The 22,327-nt window shown below is 49.9% G+C and overlaps 1 protein-coding gene and 1 long non-coding RNA gene across 8 annotated transcripts in view; one reads left to right on the plus strand and one right to left on the minus strand.

Annotated features, from left to right (window-relative positions):
- The window catches only part of LOC143840269 (uncharacterized), a 64,095-nt gene extending 48,396 nt beyond the window's left edge, over window positions 1–15,699 (minus strand). Inside the window, exons 1-2 of one of the 7 annotated variants that reach the window (XR_013232094.1) lie at window positions 14,948–15,699; window positions 6,708–6,784 (exon numbers count right to left, since the gene is read on the minus strand). This is a non-coding gene — a long non-coding RNA (uncharacterized LOC143840269). Of the gene's footprint in view, window positions 1–6,707; window positions 7,012–7,113; window positions 7,132–7,198; window positions 7,332–7,440; window positions 7,459–7,689; window positions 8,183–8,722; window positions 9,065–14,947 lie in introns of those variants that run through there. The other 6 variants (XR_013232097.1, XR_013232095.1, XR_013232099.1 and 3 more) reach the window with 6 other exon arrangements.
- Window positions 15,700–17,498: 1,799 nt separating this feature from the next.
- POU3F3 (POU class 3 homeobox 3) lies at window positions 17,499–21,768 on the plus strand. Its single transcript, XM_077343581.1, has one exon. The coding sequence runs from the start codon at window positions 18,700–18,702 to the stop codon at window positions 20,074–20,076; it is 1,377 nt and encodes a 458-aa protein (XP_077199696.1). The 5' UTR covers window positions 17,499–18,699; the 3' UTR covers window positions 20,077–21,768.
- Window positions 21,769–22,327: the final 559 nt, after the last annotated feature.

Below are 22,327 nucleotides of genomic sequence, written 5' to 3' on the forward strand. Positions count from 1 at the left end.
CGAGAGGGAGGGGAACCATTCCAGACCTGATTCGGCTTGTTTACACTGAGTGCGTCATAAAGGATGTTTCACGTGGCCAGTCATTCGCTTTCCCCAGCTTCTGAATGCAAATATTTCAAAATACAAACATAGAGGGCCAAAAAAAAAAAAGTTAAGCATTTTCCTTTTGAAACTCATGAAATTTCTTGAGAATCTTTGCAATTTGCACTATGCTGTAAATGGAATTCAACTCATTCCTCTACAACTCTAATCTTAAATGCATTTATATGGAACAAAGTTCCCTTAACTAAGTTACTGAGACTTACTTTCTAATAAATGTATTTAGTATTGGTGGCTTAGCTGATGAAATTATCAGTTAATAATGTCCCAAGCAACACTAGCAGTTGGTACGAAGAACTGTGTAACTACTCCTATGAGCCCAAGGGAATTTGGGTTTGGATTCCTCAGGCAGCAACAAACACACAGAGAGAGAGAGAGAGAGAGAGAGAGAAGGACCCAGAGTGTCAGAAGAGAATGGTGAGAATATAAAAAGATTCCTACGGGATTGACCCAAACATCCATCTCATCCCTCAATCTCTTTGCAACAGTGTCCAACCAAATGCTTCTGGGGAGCAGGCTCAAGACCAGCATCTATCCCCACACCAAGAGGTATATGAACACAGATGTTTCATTTGGCTGTTAAGGTTAATGTTCCCTATCCTGATTGATATAGCATGGTGCTCTGCTGTTCAAAGGAAAAGAATCATAGATCCTACTGGACAAGCCCTTTAGCACATGCAAAGGTAGCTCTCATTCAAATCTTAGTGTTTTTCAAGGAAGGCAAATATGAAGAGTTTTCTAAGAATATAGATCAGTAGTATAGAAATAGGGAGTCACTTTCGTTCTTGAGTTTTAGAAGAACTAAAAATGATTTTTTGATCAGAGCTTGCAGAGTACAATTCAGAGGCAATTCTGGAAAAAGAACTGTCATAGAACTTTTTAAAATATTTCTCTCACTTTTTTAATGGAGATGAAAGTCTGGAATCTTAGCTTCCCTTTGGGGTGTGTTTTTTTTAATGTATTCAGCAAGCTAAACAAAATTCCATAATGTCAGCATTTGAATACTAGGTGATTAAGTACAACCATATTGCATGTGACAATCTGACATTGCCTCCTTTCTCTCATTCTTGTTTATTAAAGCTCCTCTCTCATACACACACACACACACACACACACACACATCAACAAAGTTGAAGCTGCTAGCTGAAGTAAGAAGACAAAACAGCGCTACTACTGCTTTTCGGAGGATTTAACCATCTATCTTAAATGTGTCCAGGATTGCGGCTTTATTCATATTTGCCACCCAAAACGAAAGCTAAAAAAGAAACCTTCAGATTTACACTTAGATCAACAGTTTAGGCACAGATAAACAGAATAGTTTCATTGGATCCCAACACATAAAACGTAACATGTAAATATGAACAACATGAAAAAAATGGTTCTTTAAACACTGTCCATTTTTTAAGAGTCCACGAATAAACTTCTTGTTGTTATTCAAGGAGCTGTATTAATGAAACCTTCATTGTACTTATTATTTCTCGTGAAAACAGAATTAAACCTCCAGTCCTGTCTACAATGGCACATTTGTCGCTGACACCACAGCAACAAGGCTTGACCTTCCGGCTGAGTATTTTAAGAGATGGGCTGTTATTAACATAACTCCTTCATTAATTGTAAAGTTCATTTTTTCCCCTGAAATTGCTCTGAACAAACTGGCATGCCTGTCCTAAACACATTGACTTGGAAGTTACTTGAAAGGTCATATGCTCAACAGCAGCTGCTAGGCTCTTTCTTGGAAACAGGTTCTGTTGAGATCCTATGCATGTGTGTCCACATAAATGTTATCTAGAAATAATAAGGAGTAAAACATTTTTAAACGGCAAACTTTGGTATATTAGGTTGGTAGGTCAGCAGCCTTAAACCACAATGTCTGCAATCTTACAATTTGATTCTAAGTTGGTCTAATCAGAAACCTGCTCCATAGAGTTTAATTCCAGGAAAAGTGTATTTAGGATTGCACTGTAATTTACTTAGTGATAAGTTCCATTGAACTCATGAAGCTTACTTTGGAGTATTGGATTGCATAAATCTATGAAAGGAATTCCTTTTAAGTTAATTCCTTGGGATTTTTTTTAATAGACAAAAAAAAGGAATTGATCCTTAAAACAAATACTTGCACTCAAAGCATCTGGATTTTAAATTATTGTGTTCCTTCCACATGGAGAGAAATAAAGCAGGTTAAGTGCTAGAGCATTTGTGAGTTGGGGAAGGTGGGATTCAAATGAAAGAAAACAACAAATCAACTACCTACAGCACCACAGCATGCTTGCTACATTTCAGTTTTAGGAGATTCAAAAAACTTAAATTTCCTGTAACTGGACAACTTGTAGTCTGCAACACAATAACTACGTATCTGACTTTCTACTCTAAAATCCTAAAGTGGCAAAGAGGACGTTTAAATTGTTACAATGACCAAAAATAGTAAAAAAAAAAACATAAGCAGAACACATCACTATATGTCTTTTTATGCTTTTTTAAAAATGTTTTTTTAACTATTGATAGTCTTGGGCTGCAAGTTTTCCAGGTAGGTAAAGGAATCCAAGGACCTTGTGCCACAACAGCATGGAACCTAATCTACACGCTTCCTTATTTATTACCATGAAATTACATGGTTTGGAACAGTTTTCCTTTAAAATCTCAATGGTCAGAAAACTTCATAGAGAGACAGGCATACATATCATTATGGGTTAAACCAGAAACTTGCCAAACAAATGTAAACTGATGTGTTAGTGCATTAATATAATAAACAGAATAGTCTTTACTTGAATATTTTTCTCAACAGATAAACAAGTCGACAGAAGTATGCCTTTGTGCTCAGTTCAAAATAATGTCATTTCTCACTACACTACCTTTCTTACTGAAATTATGAAAAGTAGGTATTCTTGTGTATTACGATTATGTTTATTATTACAGATTTGTCATTCCAGATGTACATATCGATTGCTTAATTTAATTGTATTTATATATTTTCTATATCGAATCATATAATTTGTCTCCTCTTTTCATTAACTGACTTGGCAGAAAACATTTTATACTTCCCCATAGCAGTTTTCCCTGAACACAATATTCAACATAATTTTATTATTTGTATAGAACTGAAGTACATAGGCAGAATCACAAATTAAAAATCATAGTCAACTCATAGTGTACGCAACAAGCAGCTATGAATAGATACAGATATGGCACTGTAATTCAAACCTAACATCTTGAGATTTTCTATATATAATAATCAGATACCACACTACTTTAAATCTAAATCTGATTCTAACAGGCTAACATGGCAAGAGTATTCTTTCACAGAGCCAAGAAATGTTTAAATACAGTATGTTCGTAACCTGGGTATAGACACGAAAGTTCAACAGCATTTTAAAAAAACAAAATATAGTAAATAACCTCGCATTATAAGGGGGGGGGTAGTAAAACTAATCAATAATAAAGGGAAGATATGTTTCCGTCTCAGCCTACAAGCTAGCCCTATTCAAATCAATTGGATTTAATTAGTTTCATATGTTAACCAGGCTGCAGATCAGGTTATTTGTTTTAGCAGTCTGAAACAGAAAATATCACTATGTCACAGAACACGTAATTTTGTGGTATAAATGAAACCCGAGAATACTTTGAGCACTTGAAAGAAGTAAATATTTCTCACATTGCACAACATGTGACCCAGCTTTATGGTCCAATACATAGGCATTTAATTGCGGTTCTTCTATGGACAGATCTTTGTCTAGCTTCTCACTATTTCCCATCTTGTCCAGTTACTCAATGATGCCATGACCTGGATAAGACATGTCCGTTACATAATATTTCTCATATGAACAGAATCTTGCAAATCTCCTGTGAACTTAACAACCGGGCAATAAGATTGCAATATCGGTGCAAAACGGACTTATGGGTGAATGGGATACCCCATGTTAAAAGCTGAAGAGAGGTCCTTGGAAATATACTGCATGGAAATCAGTGTTGCTTAATTTCAAAATAAGTCCGTAGCTGAAGAGCAAGGCTACCAGTTAAATTTCTTGTAGACTTCAGTACTAAGAAAGCAAAACCCAGCTGTGACCCTAGTATGCTGCAGGGAATCAAAAGTTCTTCCTCTGTTCCAACAAGTATAGTGTCTTAATAATAAGTATAATCTTAATAATTAAATTAAGACAACTGTGGTGCTGGGCTAATGAACATCTACACCTAAGAGTCAAGTTCAAATTCTGCTAGACCAAGGTGCAGAAAGCATCTCCATAAATACTAATTACACTTAAATTAATACCCAAGGCCTCATCTCCATCCTATGGGAATCTATGGAAAGACTCATTCTGGTTACCATTTAGCTGTCAGTGTGAATAATTTAATCTCTGTGCATCCTGGCAAGCCGTTCATGCTACAACCATCACTTTGCCATTCTAAAATTGTGTGGTGCAGCCACTGTTTTAAAAGCCATGCATAAGAGTCTTAAATGTAGTGTGAACCATGTTAATAAAAATGCCATTTCCATAGTGTCTGATGTTGCAGTTGGCGTAACCTATTGCAGCATGCATACATGCATACATAATATAATGCAAGACATGGCAGGCTACTGTTATGCAAGGCTTGATTTCAATGGACTTCATCATGGATTGTGCCACAAACACCACAGAATGAGCCCTGGTTCCCTTGCAGAGAGGGAATGGACGTGCAATATTGTAGACGGGAAATAAAATCTGTTTGTAATTGTAGGATTTAATATTCTCACCCTGTCTATAATGCATCTTTAGGGCATTAGATCATATTTGTTACATTATACATCATGCAATAATGGTGAGGGAATTTATTTACTTCACCTCAGTAAACAGTCGTTTGAATTTTGTTTTGCTTCTGGTAAAGTGCAAAATGAAACTACACAGCTGAGTGTGCTTATAGCAACCCAGGTTCAGTGGGAGTCAGCATAATGTGCTGGATTGTGGCCAATGTTTCTGATGGCTTCTAGAATTGTGTTCACTTTCCGTTCTTACTTCATTTTAGTTTCACGTGTGTATTTGTGTTTTTAATGTTTCAGCCTACCAGACCAGGCCACTGGTGCAACAGAACCCATAGAGACAGCTTCCCAATCAAAATGTTAGGATCACAATGCCAGATTTATAATAATAATAATAATAATAATAATAATAATAATAATAATAATAATAATAATAATAATAATAATAATAATGGTGATAATTTGCAAAAATTTGCAAAAAAATTGCAAAAAGTAGAACTGAACACTTGAAGCCAGAAAGAGGAACTTACAGATAAGCAAAGGTAGCAGAGACAAAAATGAAGTTCAGATTAATTTAAAATGCATTTCAAATATTAATATGCCCATGTTTTATTCACCGGCTTCCATGTGTCATTTCAAGTTAGCTGCTCTTCCTATTTCAAAGAAAAAATGTTATTGTACCCAGTACAAATGTTCTGTTACTTCATTTTGTAATATCTTTGTAGTTCAAGCAAATAGAATTGCACTGAACTGAATATGCCAACAACTATATCAAATTTAGGAATGCCTGCAAGTTTACACTATCATACACAGCCTTCAAATGTGTTATTAATCTCACTTTATTAATCTTACTATATAATTTAAGGATTTTATATAAGGTTGGGTACAGAAAGTGTGTGTGTGTGTGTAGCTTTCCATAGCATAACAGTTTAATGTAGAGCAGTCACTTGCTTATGACTGATGGTATACCAGTCTCATTTTCACAGAAATTGCCAAACAAAAAAATTGTTACATTCATTTCCTTTATTACCAGAAATTGTAGCTGGGACTTTAAATGTAACAACGGAAAAGATGGGAAGATCTTTCATATATAACTGGCAATTTGAATAAGATGTTTTTTCTAGAAGCCCAAAGATTGAAGAGTGATAATAATTTCTAATGAAATTGATAGAGGCTGACTTTGGAAAGCAGCCAGTTACAAACTGTGAGAAATGATTCCCAACACTTGGATACAGGTGGAAATATACCTTAAATGCTAGAAAATGATGTTAATAACCAACGAAGACTGCCTGCAACTTAACAGTAATTATATGTGATGATGGCAAAGTTCCATTAATATATGCAAGCAAAAACTGATCCAGACGCTGACGCAGTCTTTCTAAATATTGTTACTTTTTTTTAAGTTATACATTATAAATTGCAATGTTTTTAAATATAGACGATTAGGACAAGCACTGACGCTATCTATGCTCTGTCTCAAAATATCTAATAAGAGCTTTTTCCCTCCCTCATCTTCCATACAAATTCTTTTTAATCTTTTTCTTTCAGATTAATAATACAGATGTGGAAATGAAAGCACATGCAATCGTTTATAGGTGAACAAAGTGCAGCTTTCCATGCCGGGGGAACCCAATACTGTTGCAACCCTACAAGATACACAACCCCATCCACATCTGCAAGTCTTCCAGTGCAGAACTTTACCAGGTGTTGGCAAATTCAAATTCACACCAGCTTCAACGTGCCAACCTCCCCCCACCCAAAAAAAAGAATCCATATTTAAATAAAAAGAGGGGGGGGAACTATCACAACCAAAGCCAAGAACATCAGGTTAGGACGAACTAGTTTAAAAGGATTGCTTCTTTTAAACAAGCGAACTTACGGAGCACATGGGAAGCGAAGGCTTTTCTTCCGCAATGAAACCCGCCTTCTAAGTGTTCCCGGCTTCACTGAGCAGCCCTGTCAAGGGGAGACAAATGAAATCTCCTTTGATATTGGTGATCCGCGCAGTTGGGGAGAGAGGGGAGGAGGAGGGGGGGAGAAGCGGGGGCAGAGTGCGATCAAAGTTGGGTACCAAACGTTGTGGGGGGGGGACCATTTTGTTTTAAAGCCCGAGGGTTTCCCGCCAAGCGTTCCCCCAATCCCACGCGTTCTCAGCCCCCCCCCCCCAACCAGAAGCCCCCAGCGCACGCCCCCGCCCCCCAGCGCGCTTCTCCCGCCGCGAGATCCATCTGCCGAGCTCGGCGCAAGCAGCTCCAGGCTTCGCCCCGGCCAACCAGCCCGCATACCCGCCCCGCCCGCCCGCGAGGCCTCCGAGGGGCAGCGAGAGGAGCGAGCGGCAGCCCAGGGGAGCCGAGCGGCGGGGGAGCCTGCCTGGAGAGCCCGCCCGTCTGTCCTTGGGCGGCGCAGCGAGCGGCAGTCCCTCGGTGCGGGTGGGAGGGGGGTGGGAGGCGCGGGGGGGGGCGTACGGCTGGTTCTCCTCCTCCCCTCTCCTGAGCCCCCCTCCAGCTGCTCCCCGATTCCCCCCCCCCGAGGGCGCGCGCACACGAACGCAGCCAGAGCCCCCCCACCACCCCCGCCCCGCCGCCCCGCCGCCCCGCCGCCCCAACCCGGACCAGGAGAGAAGGGGGGAGGCAGAGGCAGCCCCGCCGCGTGTGGCAGCCGGGGGAAGGTGGGAAGGGACTGAACTCGGCAAAGTACAGCCGCCCGAATGGGAGCCTTTCGGCTGGCCAATTGCTGGCGTCGTTTGGGGCGGGAGGGGGAGCGGCGGCAGCGGCGGGGGGGGGGGCTGCATTGGCAACCTGGCACGGGCGGGGGGGGGGAGTGGGAGGGGATGCGGCGCCTCTCTAGGATCATCTGGCTACCTGGCTGGCCGGACCCTCGGAAGGGGCTGCAGTTCGGATGGCCGCGCTCTCGCTCTCTCCACGCCCCTCTTCTCCCCCGTCGTCCCCCGGCCTCCCGCCAGGGTCAGGCAGAGCCCAGGAAAGCAATTAAAGGCGCATCTGCCGCTCTCGGCCACGTCCCGGTGTCAGGAATGCCGCCCGGGAGGGAGGGAGGGAGGCGGTGCGGGGGAGCCGAGATGCACCGCTGCAGAAGATCATGGGCAGCGGGCTTCTCTTAAGCCCCCACCCCACCCCCGGATGCCCAGCAGGAAGGCGGGCTGCAGCTCCCTCCTGTCACTGCCAGACGACTGGCCGGCTGCTCCTCCGGTGACCTCTTCGTCTCTTTGACCCTGCCCGCAGTGGCCCGCTCCCCTCTCTCTCCACTTGGCAGGCTGGTTGCCAGCTGATCTCGGAAGGGATGGCCTGCAGCGAGGGCCGCAGCCCGAGGGCCGGACAGTGGGGCCTGCCTCTTCGCTGCCTTCCTTCTCAGCCGCTGGCCTAACACACACACACATTGAGACATCTTCCCCGAAGCCCTTGGGGGATGCAGCCGGAAACGGGGTCTCAGAGCTTCTGCCTGTCCCTCCCAGGCCCCTGCAGAACTGGGGGGCTCAGGCCAGCAGATCTGGGGCCCTGTGCGCTTCGTGGCTCGAAGCGTGGTGCCCGGTGAACAATGGGGCAGAGCTCCCTGGGCGGGTATTGAAGGGGTGAAATGACATATTGGGGAAGATTTCGGGTGACTTTTTTTTTTTAAGCAATAATAGAAAAGGCAGGCGGAGTAGATTACGTTAAGCGTTCAGTTTGTTGGCGATCCAATTTTATTCGGATTTACTATAATTTCTGCCATGGATCCCTGGGGAAATAATGCCTTGATTAATGTAATCCTAGGCTGGGATCCGCCACACATGCCTTTCTCCCAGGAGAAGCCTCCCTGTTTGACAAACAAAAACAAAGCCCCCCCCCCCCTTCCCAAAAGAACACCCAACCAGCAGCAACTCTTGCAGTCTAGACTCACCTTTCAATTGGGGAGGGGGGGAGAGAGGAAGAACGCACCTCTTCAACACAAGAGTAGCATTTTTTAAACGGACGTGGCCTCTCCGCAGCACGCCCGCCCATCAGCGCACCCAGGCGGCCGCCCCGAGAACTGTCAGGCCGCCTTGGCAGCAGCTCTGGGTTGATCTGAGCTCTCCTCTTTTTCTTTCCTGAGGATCTCCTCGCCTGGCTCTTTTGATGCGTCTCCGCCCGCCCCAGCTCTCCCCTTAAAATGTTTTCTTCCCCATTTCAAGTCCAGCCAAGCAATTTCCGATATCCCCTCTGAGTACCACTCCCAAAACTAGCCATGGCCCACAGCCCTCAGTCAGGCACCCCAGGCAGCTCCTGGACTATTGGGGGGGGCACACAATTTTTGGTAAACTGAGGAACTGGTGTCCGTGCCCCCCTCTTAACAAACAGAATGTTCAAAACGCAAAAGGGGGAGCCCTTCCACTGGGTCTTTCTGGGGCTGAAATGCTTCCAGTCTCCCATCCCGACAAAGAACTCCGCTCTCGCCCTTTGTTTGGAACCTCAGGTCCCCCCCCCCCCCCATCCTTTAAGAAGGCTATTGTGACTCGCTGAAATGGCCAGTTATTGTTCACCATAACGAGAAAGAGATCCCCCCCTGCACAAAAGGAAGAGCTCTCGGCTGCAGACCGCTCCTCCTGCTGGCTCCCAGGACTGTGGCCGCGGGAGACGCCATTGAGGCCCTGAGCTTCTCGCGGTGCCTCGGCTTCAGCGCTTGTGCTTTCCCTCCTCGCCCTCCCTCTTGCTGCTCTCTCCCACCGCACGCTGCCCCTTCCGAGGCTTCAGTTCTGTGTTCAAACGCATCCAGGAGCGCCCTTTGGCATGCCTGGCCGCTTGCTGGGGGGTTACTGCCAAGAAACGCGGGCCTTGCCTTGAGGAGGAGCCCGCGAGGGAAGTCCTAGGCCTGCAACCTGGCAGCGCAGAAAGAAAAAGGTTAAATCCCCATTCGTGCTTGTTCGTTTTGGCAGGGACTCAGTGCATTTCGCCTTGTACCGTTTGGGTCTATCGCGTCTGAATCGCGGGGGGGGGGGGGGGGGAGGGATCTATTCACAGAAGTATTCCCTGGGCATGTCCGATCACACATTTTGAAAGCAAGATCATCTAGCCATTCTTCAACGCAGCAGATGCAAGTTTGTCCTGCAAGAACACTGAGTTGCCAGTGGTTTAATTGCTGATTGGATGAACATCTGGACATCTATAGGGAGGGGAGGGTTGGGGTCTCCAGGTTTTTTGTGGGAAGGAGAGAATGCTTCTGAGTCCACAAACCAATTATTCTTCGATATCCATTTGCATGGATTTGCTGATAGAAGTCCTGGTGAAGTTCACCGTAAATGTTGCTCCGTTCTGCGGGATTTCGAGCCACCCGTCATTTTTAAAAAAACCATTTTCATGCATTTTTTTCCCTTGCCTTTTAAGAGTGGATATAAAAAGAAGTCGAGTTAGGGGGGAGGTGAGAGGAATCATGCAGCATCGTGAGAAATGGCAGCAATTTTGTACCTTCGAGAAGGAGGTGTGGGAATCGGGCACCCCTACCACCTCCCGACAGACCACTGCCTCAGTGAACCCCCTTCTGCCGCCCCAGAAGGCGGGCGAGTGAGCAGGCGGCCTGGGCAAGCGCTCGCGCCAAATTCCGAAAAGAGCAGCCTTTTAGCTTGACCTATTGGGATCCGCGCTGAGCGACTCAGACAATGGACAAGTTCAAATGTCAAAGCAAAAAAGAAAATCTAATAACGTGAAGCAAGCCTGGGCAATCTGCCTTGCGGTGGCCCTTCTGAGAGATGCATCGCCGCAGCGCTCTTTGGGCTGGCGCGCCTTCCCTTTCATCCTCAAGCTCAAGCCGGTGCAGTGGAGAGGCGAGTGCGATGGCCAACACACCTGCTCTCCATAGACCCCCTCCTGCCCAGGCCACCGAGACGGGATGCTTTCCGTGTGCTCTGATCAATCAAAATGATCCCGGCGACCATGTTCCTGGGCTGGGAGGCTGCGGATCCAGGGGGTGTGGGCCAATTCCCCTTCCAGCCTGGCCTGTAAATGTGCCTCACTCTCAGAGCCCGGGAAGGAAGGCCCCACGTCCTGGCGAACTTCTCCATCGTGTTGAAGGTGCCCCCTCCCCCACCCCCAGCCCCATGGCATTGCGTCAGCGCCTCCCCCCCCCTTCCCCAAAGGTGCCCTTTTCTCTCCTTCCCAACCCCATGCGAGGCCTGCTCAGCTCCTGCCTTGCTCCTCCTAATTTATTACACGACCCGAAAGCCTTTTGTTAGCCTCCAAACAATAAACAAAGCGCGGCCTGGGGCCCTCACAATGAGATGTATGGATAAAAAAGATCCTGCTTGCTCCACTGGCGGTCGCTTCTGGTGCCTGACACCCTTTCAGCGAGGCTGGGGCAGACTCTCCCCCCCCCCCACTCTCTCTCTTCCCCTCCCCCCTCCCTTCTTCCCTGGTTCCCTGCACATTGGCAGCCGTGGGGCTTGGAGCCCAGCTCAGCTTGCCCTGGCCAGTCTCAGCAGCTCGGGAAGGAAGTGGGAAGGACAAGTTGGAAAGGCCCGGCCGGGAAGGAGCGCGCCTCCTGCGCCAGCCTCCACGAGAAGACCCTTTTGCAAAAGTCTTTCGTGGCTGTGGGACGACGGAGCGTCTCACTTTGATGCATGCTGATGAATGACTCGCCTCTCCGCACATCATGCTCCCGCGCGAGCCAAGGAAGAAGGCTGAAATGCGGCCAATGCCCACTGTGCATCCCTCTGAGAAGGAGAAGCAGGCCGCGGCCATCTCCAGCATAGACGTATGAGGCGCTGGAGTTTATCCCGCACCCAATAATGAACAGAGCCCTTTGGAAAGCTGTGCTGGTGAAAGCGCCAAAAAGCCTCTCGCATCCAAACGCGGCTCAGCACACGCAGACACGGACCCCGCTCGCAGGAGAAGCAGCTCTGGCCAAACTCACTTGTTGCTGGGTTTTGTAGCGCCCTTCTGGGTTGCTTGGACTGGCTTTAATGCTGGCAGCCAGGCGCTTACCCAGAATCAGGCCGAAGCGCTCCAGGCCCCCTTCTTAAAATATAAATGAACGTTTCTCATGCGGAGCAAAAAGAAAAGAAGGGGGGGCAGATCTAGGTGGGATAGTGGTAGAAGAAGGGGGTGGGGAGGACAAAAAGGGCACTGCTTTTTTTCTAAGGGAGAAGATATTAAAAAGTACTGCTGTCACAACACCCAAAATGGCACCCTGGGGGTGTTCATAGACTGCATAATTCACGGTGCTCAATGAAAGTTTATTGGGGAGGGGAGAGAAAACTGCGCTCTGGAAACATACCATAAAAGTCCCAAACACCTCCATTGCCAGAATGGTCAGTAGGCAAACTTTGGTGTGTTTCACTATCCCAAACATTTCTTCCCCTGTGTGCCCAGGTCAACTTTCTTAAACCTGGGATTCGACGGTTTCCAACTTAGGAGCCTTGGCTGCTTACTTTGCCCTGCCTCGTTCCTCTCCCTCTGTCCTGAGTGGCTCTCTGACTTGGGGCAGAGGGTGGGCTGTGCAATTTCTAAAAGCAGAACAAAGTTGGGGTTGGGTGAGCAGACTGAAGATTTTGAAGCTCACGTTGCAGGGAGGGAGGGAGGAGGGGGGTAATGAAGTTCTGTGCCCCTTTCCAGAGTTCTTTGGGTCTGTGTGTCTCAGACATTACCACTTCCCAGGATCAACCCTGCCGTCCCTGGAGTGTTGCAGGTGCCTGAAAACAGGCTGTAAGAAAGTTAACATGCCGAAAGTCGGATCGAAATACGAAGATAACAATAGCCCCGATCTGGTTACGGGTAAAATCACAAGAGCCGTTTTCTTATCGTCTATCCTCATTCAAGACACTGGATGGATAACTTAAAGGAATTAGCAAGTGGACAATATGCTTTCCCTTTGGGCCTGATATGGAAGTCGCTCCAATGAAACGCCCTCCCCTCCCGGTCCCAGGCTCAGGATCGCAGTTGTCAGCGGCGAGACTCTTGCAAAGAGACAAAAGGTCTCTCTCCGTACATCGGAGAAGTGAAGGGTCACTCCCCTCCCTCCACTCCTGCCTGGAGGGGCGGTCGTTTCTGGGCATACTTTGTCGAGTTACTCTAGCAATGCTTACAAAAACACACACAAACACACACAACAGACCCCCCCCCCAGTAACTACTTGATGGGGGGGGATATTGATGACACGTCTCCAGGTTTAGGGTGGCCATTAAATATTAAATGATGTCAAGAGACCCCAAGTGCCTTCCTCAGATCTCCATCGGGCTCTCAGGCTTCATCTGTCTGGCAGAGGGGATGGCCCACAATGCCACCCTTCTTCTCGCTTCCAACACTGAATCGCTTCCATTTACTTGAGGATGCAACTGAGATAACGGGGGACAGCATGCTCCCGGTCGCCACCTTCTATAGGGTGACTGATAGCTCTGAGAACTTTCCCACAAGTTTCCTGTTACTGCGGTGCTCTTTCTGGCCTCTTTACTGCTATTCGGCAAAAGCCAAGCTCGCTTGTCTCATCTGTCCACAAATCATACTTCTCCGGGGTTCTTTATCAGTGCATAGTATAGGGATGCCTGTGAAAAGGGGGAGCACTCCCCTTCCTTTCCCCCCCCCCTCTTTCATCCCTAACAACTTTTGGGAAGACCCCAAGTGTTGTTGGGGGAGGGGGGCGGAGAGAAGAGCGCCTTTGACTCCCCCGGTGGAGAGCCGAGTCAGTGCGCCCCCTGCCGACTGGCGTTAGCGCTCTGCTCTGCCCAAGCGCTTCGGAAAGTTTATTTTTGCTTAGCAAACCGTGCCGCGTGAAACCAAAGGGCACCCAATAAAAAAAAAAATCGCGTCGACGTTACGACTGCAAAAGTCCGACGCGAAATAAAGTTCGTTTCGGTGAGGCTCGAGGCACTCTGCCTTGGCTTCCTTCCTCCAGGGCTGGACCAGGGCCCTTTTATCTAAAGCCCAGTGCACAAACATATAGCTTAATGTGACTAGTGTTCTTCCTTTATTTCTCTCTCTATGGCAACCAATATGTTCTGCTCAGAAATGTTCCCCCATCAAGGAAACAAATGATCCTGAGGGAGCAGCTTTAGACGGCATCTGTTCCAATGGAGCACACAGAGTTAACCCCAGTCAAAAGGGAAGCTGAGCGCGTCAACAAGAAGGGGGGAAGGAGCGGGGCTCCGCCACCCCCAGCTGAAACCGACACCTCCCCACTTTTACAAGCCGGCCCATCGATTTGCCACCGGCAGTTGCGCCACTTTTTAAAAGAAACATGACCAAAGGAGGGGAGGGGGGGAGGGAGGGAGAGAGAAGGGGCTGAAATCTGGGGCCCCACGACGTGCAGAGAAACCGGGATGAAGACGGACAGATCCGGAGAAGAAATGAGCAGTGAAGCAGCAGCTAGGGCTCTGCAGGGAGAAATCCTGGTCCAGGTTTCCCACCCTATTTCACCTGCTGCTGCCCACCTCATGGGGGGGGGGGAGACCCAACCATGCAGTCGTCTCAAGGGTCTGATGAGGCTGGGCAGGACTGAGCCCAGGGAAGAGGCGCCTCGGGAAAGATGACCGACTGGGGAGCGCACATCTGGGCTGCCCTCACAGGCTGCCTCCCCAGCCTCCGTGGAGAATAAAAGGAAGGGATGTCCTGGTTAGTTTTGATTGATTAGACTCCTTCGGATGGACTTTCGCGACAGAGCTCTGCGTGTTGTGCTTAACCGTCTGTTCCCTGGTTACAATATTAACCCTGTGTGCACACCAGCGCTGGTTGCAGCCCAATGCCCAATGGACTCCTTTCTGGCCTTAGCGGTCCCGGCAGGTGCCCAGTCCTTTCCGGCTTGCCTTGACCCTTCGGCAAACAAAATGGGTGCTCAAAGTTGACCATCCCTAGTCTCATCCACACACACACAGAGAGACAGACAGACAGACACTGTGCAGTAGCTTTAGCATCCACAAAAAGCCTTCCTTCATCGGGAAGCATCCTATATTAAGTTAATCTTCCACTGAGATCTCCCCCCCCAACCCCCCCCAAAATTTCTTCCTTTCACAGAGCTTATTCCGGTCCTCAGTCTAAACATAGGTATACACACACATCTACACACATAGAAATGCTCAGGGAAGAAAACACACCCGCGTGCTTCCAGAAGACATTCAGAGCAAAAAAATAAAATACAAGGAGAATAAAAGATAAGTAAACTTACCCTAGAGTGCTCCAAGCTTTAGAGAATTTGTTATTTTAAGTATTTTTCCGTCTGGTTTTATTGATAAGTGGAGAAGTGAAACCATCTTCTCAACTGCAGCGAAACGATCCAGGGTAAGAATTTCCTTTGCACTGACTCCACTAAGCCTAGCTCTCCACTAGTCTATTATTTTCACCAAAATATATGAAAATTTATGCAAATGAAAATCAGCACTAACTGTTCTCCCCTTGTTATACTTTGGATTTTTTCCCCCAGACAAAGCAGTCACACTCTGCAAGGGAAGGGGGGTAGGGAACGAATTGTTGGGGGCAAAGGAAGATTAAGTTTGTCTTTTTAAAAAAATAATTAAAAGCAAAATTTGACCAGCAAGGTTTTGGTTGTGTGGGCATGCAATGTTTCAGGAGAATTCTCTCCTGAAATTTTTCATACTTAAAAAAAAACAACAGTATTATGATTTTAAAAGTCGATCTGCAGAGGCGCTATCACGTTTCATCTGGCCACCTGAGACGGCTTTTGAAAGCGTGTACTGTGAAATTCATAGCAGTAATTTAGACAAAATCCTCACTGTACATTAATGAAAGACGGCCCCATGGCACCGTTCCTATCCTCCCCATTCAGTGTAAACAAAACCACGAGACTCACTCGGGTTTTGAGCCTGATCCAAGCAAAATCGGCTGGAAAGGAAAACATGGGGTTCTGGCTCAGCTTATTCGAAAGACTGCACCTGGAGATCTCCGATTTAGTCAATGAAATCTGTGTTGGGCCCTTCATTTCTTCTCCCCCCCTCCCCTCTTCTAAGGGAAGGGAATCTCTGGAGACACAAGTGAACAACAACAACCCCCTCCCCCCCACAAATCTTTGTGTTTAAGGTTGAGTCACTTCCAATCTATAGATGTCCCTCCTGGTTTTTCTAAGCCCTGCCGAAGATAGTATCTTTTACTGTACAAGGAGAAGCTGGACCGAGTCCTAAACAAACCCTGCCCGTTTCCAGCTCCTCTTCCCATCACTGCCAGAGCCGCATACCTTCCTCCTGAGGGGGGGGGGGGAGAGATACTGCATGGCGTGCGTGCCGCACACTGGAATTCACCTAAGCGGAGTTCTCCAGGAGTGAAATTATGAACAGGAGGGAGGGACGGGGGGCGTTGTGTTGCGCAGCTCAATGTAAACACGCTGCTGCCTCTTTTTTATTATTATTTTACCTAGGAGGGGGGGAGAGAGAGAGAGAGAGACTCATGCTCGCCCACAGTGGCACAAATGTGGAGCAAGCCATATTCTGGATGGCCATGAGTCTCTCGCCGGAAGCTTGCGCACAACGCATACACAACACCACAACACAAACACACCATCTTCATTAGCCAGGATGTCGCTCTTGAACGTCCGAACAGTGTTATTTCATCGGAAATCCCAGAGGAGTGTTCAATTTGCCCTTGTTTTGGTTACCACTTTCTCTTTTTTCTTGGTTCACTGAGGTTGCCTGTGTGCTGGGTTTCCGCTTGGTCGCATCTCCCTCCCTCCCTCCCTCCTCTCTCTCTCTCCCCCTTTTCCCTCTCTCTCTCCCGCCCACCTTAACTCTTTCCGCTGGACTAGCAATAATAAAATGTTTCACTAGTAAGGTCTTCCCTGTAAAATGTCGCTGAATGGCATGCAGGTTCCCCCTCCCCCTGCCGAAATATTGGACATCCAGGAATAAGCATCAACATAAGTGACCGGATCTTAAAGGCATGGTTTGTTTGGACCCCAACAGCCCCCCCAAAAAAGCCTTGTGAATTCACATCCTTGCCAAACAGGCGCCACTCAGAAGCTTCACTTGAGGTTCTCCTCTCTGAGGTAGGGTCCGGATCAGGAGACCAATTGTGCTTGGCTTCAGGAGGCGTGCAAAACAAAGGCGTGTTGGGGGGCTGGTTGTGGGCCCTTGAGGGCTGCGGCTCCCCAGCTGAGCCTCGGCTCTCGCCCTCTCTGGCCGGAGGACCCCGCGGGGTGTGGACAGAGGCATCTTGGCACCTCCAAAAGGAGCGGAGCGGAACCAGAGACACTAGGGAAAGAGAAAGTTTGCCCGTGATCCGGAGGGCGCGCGTTGTCTTCCGCGCAGGGTGGGCTGTGGGGGATCCAGGCAGCCTCCTGGTGCCAGAGGCTGCTGACAGATAATCAGGATTAGGCGCCCTTACCAGGAATCAGAGGCACGCCAGGAAAATAAGTACAGTATTAGAGCGGAGCTTTGCTGCTCCTTTCTCTCCCCCCCCCCTTCTCAGCTCTGCACCGGCAGAACTCAGATTTATTCGCTGGGCTGGAAGAGTTAAGATGTTGTGGGGAAGGAAGGGGGGAGAAGGGATAGAGCAACCAAAGGAGGAGTGATGGAGGGGGGGTAGGGCAGTATTCCAGCCTCCACGACACTTTGCCTAAATTAAAAAGCAACCAATCGGAACGGCCGGAAGGGGGGCCTCGCGTCCTGAGCCAGTCATTCCGGGCCTGCCAATCACTCAGCGGGTAGCCAATCAGCGGGGGCCCTCGCGCTCGACTTCCTTGTATTTGGGAAAGTGTGGTGGTGGTGCGCGCGCTCTCGGCGGAGGGTAAACATTTGACAGTCCCTGCTCTGTGAGGGAGGGACAGAGAGAGAACTGTCAGAGGGAGAGAGAAAGAGAGAGAGAGAGAAAGCCGGGAGGGGGAGGCGGCAGCGGTGGCGACAGCGAGGAGAGAGCGCAACACAGACCAGCCGAGCCGAGCCGCTGCAACTCCGGCACCAGCCAAGCCCGCGTGGAGAGCCTGGCGGGCAACTTCCCCATTGGATCGAGCAGCGCGAAAGGATCCCACCGGGGCGCACCCCCCCCCCCGCCCACCCGCTCAGCCACCGCCAGCGCCTCCCTCAGCCACGGCCGCTGGAGTGCCTGCTTTTGTTCGGGGCGCCCGGCAGAGCCTCCAGTCGCTCGGTCGCCACCGTCATTGTTCAGCCCCCAACTGGCCTTGGGCAGAGGCAGCCTTTTGTTCCCCTCGAACTTCTGCCCTCGCCGGCCATGTGAGGAGGGAAGCCCCTCCGCAGAGGAAACTTTCACCTCCAACAGCCGAAGGACTGCCACCGCGCCCTCCCCCACCATGTCTTCTTCGGCCGGGGGCCGGGAGGCGGCCACAGGAGTCGGCATAGCTGGGGCGCCGGGCGCTTCCACCGGAGCTCCCCTCTGAGCGCCATGCAGCAGCCTTGCCGGGCCCAGCTTCGCCTTCGCCGCCGCCGCCAGAAGTTTTCTTAGGACAGCCGCAAAACTTGCGCGTCCAAGACGCCCGCCAGAGACAGCGGAGGAGGAGGTGGAGGAGGCGGCCACCGTGATCCGGGAGCCGAGGCCCACCAGTGGCACAGCCAGGCAGCGCGAGGGGTGAGGCGGGCGGAGGAGCCCCACGGCCGACGGCACAGCGAGAGCGAGAGAGAGAGGAGGAAGACAAGCGCCCACCCGCGCTCCTGCTGGCCACAAAGCCCCAGCCAAGGGCGGCTGGGCGGGGGCCGAGAAAGTTTGCGTGCGGCGCCGGCCGAGGGCAAGATGCTCCACGGGGCGTGAAGGGGCCGCTTCTCTCCGGCGCGGCTCCTGGCGGGCCATGTCTTGGGCGCGGGCAGGTGAAGCGCACTAGAGGCGGCCTCGGGGGCCGCGCAGCAGCGCCAGCAGCAGCAGTAGCAGGACCGGCCGCCGCAGCCGCTCACCCGTCGGTCAGCAGAGGAGACCATCCGGGCGCTCGCGGCGGAGCCTGCTGAGGACGCGGCAGCGGCGGCGATGGCCACTGCGGCGTCAAACCCCTACCTGCCGGGCAACGGCATCCTCTCGGCTGGCTCCATCGTCCACTCGGACTCGGGCATGCAGCCGGGCAGCGTGGCCGTCACCTCGGTGTCAGGCGGCGGCGGCTACCGGGGCGACCCCTCGTCGGTGAAGATGGTCCAGAGCGACTTCATGCAGGGCGCCATGGCGGCCAGCAACGGCGGCCATATGCTGAGCCATGCCCACCAGTGGGTGACAGCCCTGCCCCACGCCGCCGCCGCCGCTGCCGCCGCCGCTGCTGCCGCTGCCGCCGCCGAGGCCGGCTCGCCGTGGTCCAGCAGCCCGGTGGGCATGAGCGGCAGCCCCCAGCAGCAGCAGCAACAACAACAACAGCAGCAGCAACAGCAGCAGCAGCAGCAGCCCGACGTGAAGGGTGGTGGTGGCGGCGGGCGCGACGAGCTGCACGGCGGCGCGGCGCTGCACCACCGCCCGCCGCCGCCCCACCTGGGCCCGCCGCACCAGGGCCACTGGGGCGCCGCAGCGGCTGCCCACCTGCCGGCCATGGCGGCCCAGCAGCAGCAGCAGCAGCCGCTGCTCTACTCGCAGCCCGGCGGCTTCACGGTCAATGGCATGCTGAGCCCGCCGCCCGGCAGCCAGGGCCTGGTGCACCCGGGCTTGGTGCGGGGCGACACGCCAGAGCTGGGCGACCACCCGGGTCACCACCACCACCATCACCCCCACCACCACCCGCACGCCCACCCGCACCACGGCGGCGGCGGGGCGGGCGGAGGTGGTGGCGGGGGACTCAACAGCCACGACCCGCACTCAGACGAGGACACGCCGACCTCGGACGACCTGGAGCAGTTCGCCAAGCAGTTCAAACAGCGGCGCATTAAGCTGGGCTTCACGCAGGCCGACGTGGGCCTGGCGCTGGGCACCCTCTACGGCAACGTCTTCTCCCAGACCACCATCTGCCGCTTCGAGGCCCTGCAGCTCAGCTTCAAGAACATGTGCAAGCTGAAGCCTTTGTTGAACAAGTGGCTGGAGGAAGCCGACTCCTCCACAGGCAGCCCCACCAGCATCGACAAGATCGCCGCGCAGGGCAGGAAGAGGAAGAAGCGGACCTCCATCGAGGTGAGTGTCAAGGGGGCCTTGGAGAGCCACTTTCTGAAATGCCCCAAGCCCTCCGCCCAGGAGATTACGAACCTAGCGGACAGCCTGCAGCTGGAAAAGGAGGTGGTCAGGGTTTGGTTTTGCAATCGGAGGCAGAAAGAGAAACGGATGACCCCCCCAGGGATCCAGCAGCAGACCCCCGACGACGTCTACTCCCAGGTCGGCAACGTGAACTCCGACACGCCGCCCCCGCACCACGGACTCCAGGCGAGCGTGCAGTGATCAGGCAGACCGCGGCACTAAGCGAGGGCGGGAGAGAGGGGCTGAGAGGAGGGGGGAAAGAGAGCCAGGGGGAGGGAGGGAGAGAAGGGGCCAGAGGCTAGCCAAGCCTTGCTGGGGAGGGGGGGGGCTGGAGGTGAGCCAGGGAGGAGGAAGGGAGGCACACTCAGACGACCACACCGATTCGCAGTCCAGACCCCGGACTTGTGCACTGATCCCACTCCCCTTCTTCGCTTCCTGCTTCCCCAGTTTTCTTTTTGGCTGAGACCAGCGGCAGGACTGCAGAGAGTAAAAGAAACCAAAATACACCCCTCCCCCAATGAAACCTCATGTTGCCCCAACCCCTTGTTAACAACGTAACAAACTCTCCAGGATGCCCTCTTGTTGTCGTTGTTGCTAGTGGTGTTGTTGCAGCGATAAAACAGTCACCCACTCCTGGACTTCTCTCTATTCCTTGCCTCGATCCTGAATACTCACCCCCCACAGGCTCTTCTCAAAAGGGCCGTCCCATGCAACTCATTGAAACTTTTTCTCTCCACCCCCATGCACACTTCTCTCTCACACACGCACACATGCACATTCACATCTTTTTTTTTTTTAATGAAGTGGTCAAAAGGGTTCGTGGGGGAGGACACAGGAGCAAACTTCACCCGAAGGTGTTTCCTGTGTTCTAGAACTTATGGCCAAAGGACAGTGTTTTGGTGCACCAGTTATTCCCTTTGAAGGAGGAGGGACCCACGCTGTTCTGCAAAATGGAGAGGTCTCTACCTCTAGGCAGGTGGGAAGGAAAATAATGCACACTGCACTAAAAGAAAACAAACATCAGGTAAAGATAGGAAGGCAACAAAACTATATAGCTATATACTGAGGGAGGAGGCATTGAGAAAGGAAGGGACAGGCGCAAAGGAAAGGCTGACCCTGGAAAAGAAAAGGGAGGGCGGAGGAAGGGAGGGGAAGGACTGCCACCCCGGGGCGGGGAGGGGGGGAGCGGTGAGAAGCAGAGTGAGGTTGTTGGTCCTAAAGTTGGAGCTCCGTGGAAGGATTTTGCATGAATTAAGGGAAACAGCTGCATAAAAGGGATAATTCAGGGCTGTCAAAGTTGGGCTCCTGGTGGCTGCAAATCATCCAGGAAGAATAATTTCAAAAAGTTCACCGCTAATATTTTTTTTATTCATATTTTTATTTCTGGACTAATTCAGATAAAAGGGTTTTTCTTTAAAGGAAAAAAAAAAAAGGACTGGGCATCTGCACTTACCTGAACGTCTCTCCTAAGCCCGTTGCCAACTTGACTGAATGGGTGCTGTGGGTGTGCTCATGTGACACTGCCATTTCCTCGCAGTGTTTTTGGTAGGTTTTAATAAACAGACTTTTCAAAAAGACGGCAATAGAGAAATGTTTAGATCCGTGGTCGATCTAAAAAAAATTTGCTTTATATTTTCATTAAATGACTTCTTTTAATATTTTATTCAGAATACCTATGAACTGTTGCAAAACGGTAATTTATTTTTCCCCAGATCTTGTATTACGTGTTTTTTTCAGACGAGCACAAATTTAAAAAAAAATAAATAAATGAAAAAAAATACGGACAGCTATTAGGTAATAAGGGTATCTTTTGATGTGATAATTTGATTGTAATTTAATTTGAGTAGTGATTCCGTAAGAGCTGATTGAGAAAATAAATTTGTTAGAATGAAATAGTCTTTGTCTTTGATGCATAAAAAAAAAAACCTCTTTGTGTCTCTTAAGTTTCATAAGAACAAAACTGGACATCGCCTAAATGGCAGCCTCAAGGCTAGAACTTAGCCTGTTTGTGGCATTTTTAAAGACAGAAGAGGGGGATTCCCGCTCACCCTTACTGGCCAGGGTAGCCTTTTAGACAGAGGCTGGGCACTCTATCCATTTGTATGTCGGTTCCGTAGCAATTTTAAATCAATGGATTGAATCTGTGAAATGGAATGGCCAACAAGACTGCAGAACAGAAGGCCTTTGTTGAAGTCCGTATTTGAACCAACTTTGGCGCAATAGATATTCTGTACCAGGTGCTAAGCAGTCATCTTTACGACTTAAATTCTCCTTTCTTTCCAACACACAATGAGCAAGTGTTCGGTTACCAAAGGAGCAATCCTAAAGAGACGTAAGCAAGTCCCATTTTATTCAGTAAGGCTTACTCCTAGAAAAGTGGTTGCACTGTATATTATTTTTGATACATTTTATCCATGTGCGACCTTAATTTATCTTTATAATTTAAGGCACC

This window comes from Paroedura picta, chromosome 6, assembly GCF_049243985.1.
Source record: "Paroedura picta isolate Pp20150507F chromosome 6, Ppicta_v3.0, whole genome shotgun sequence".
Taxonomy (NCBI): Eukaryota; Metazoa; Chordata; class Lepidosauria; order Squamata; family Gekkonidae; genus Paroedura; species Paroedura picta.

Excerpts from the sequence above, each read along its gene's own strand:
- POU3F3 (XM_077343581.1), top strand. The coding sequence starts at position 18,700 with ATGGCCACTGCGGCGTCAAACCCCTACCTGCCGGGCAACGGCATCCTC.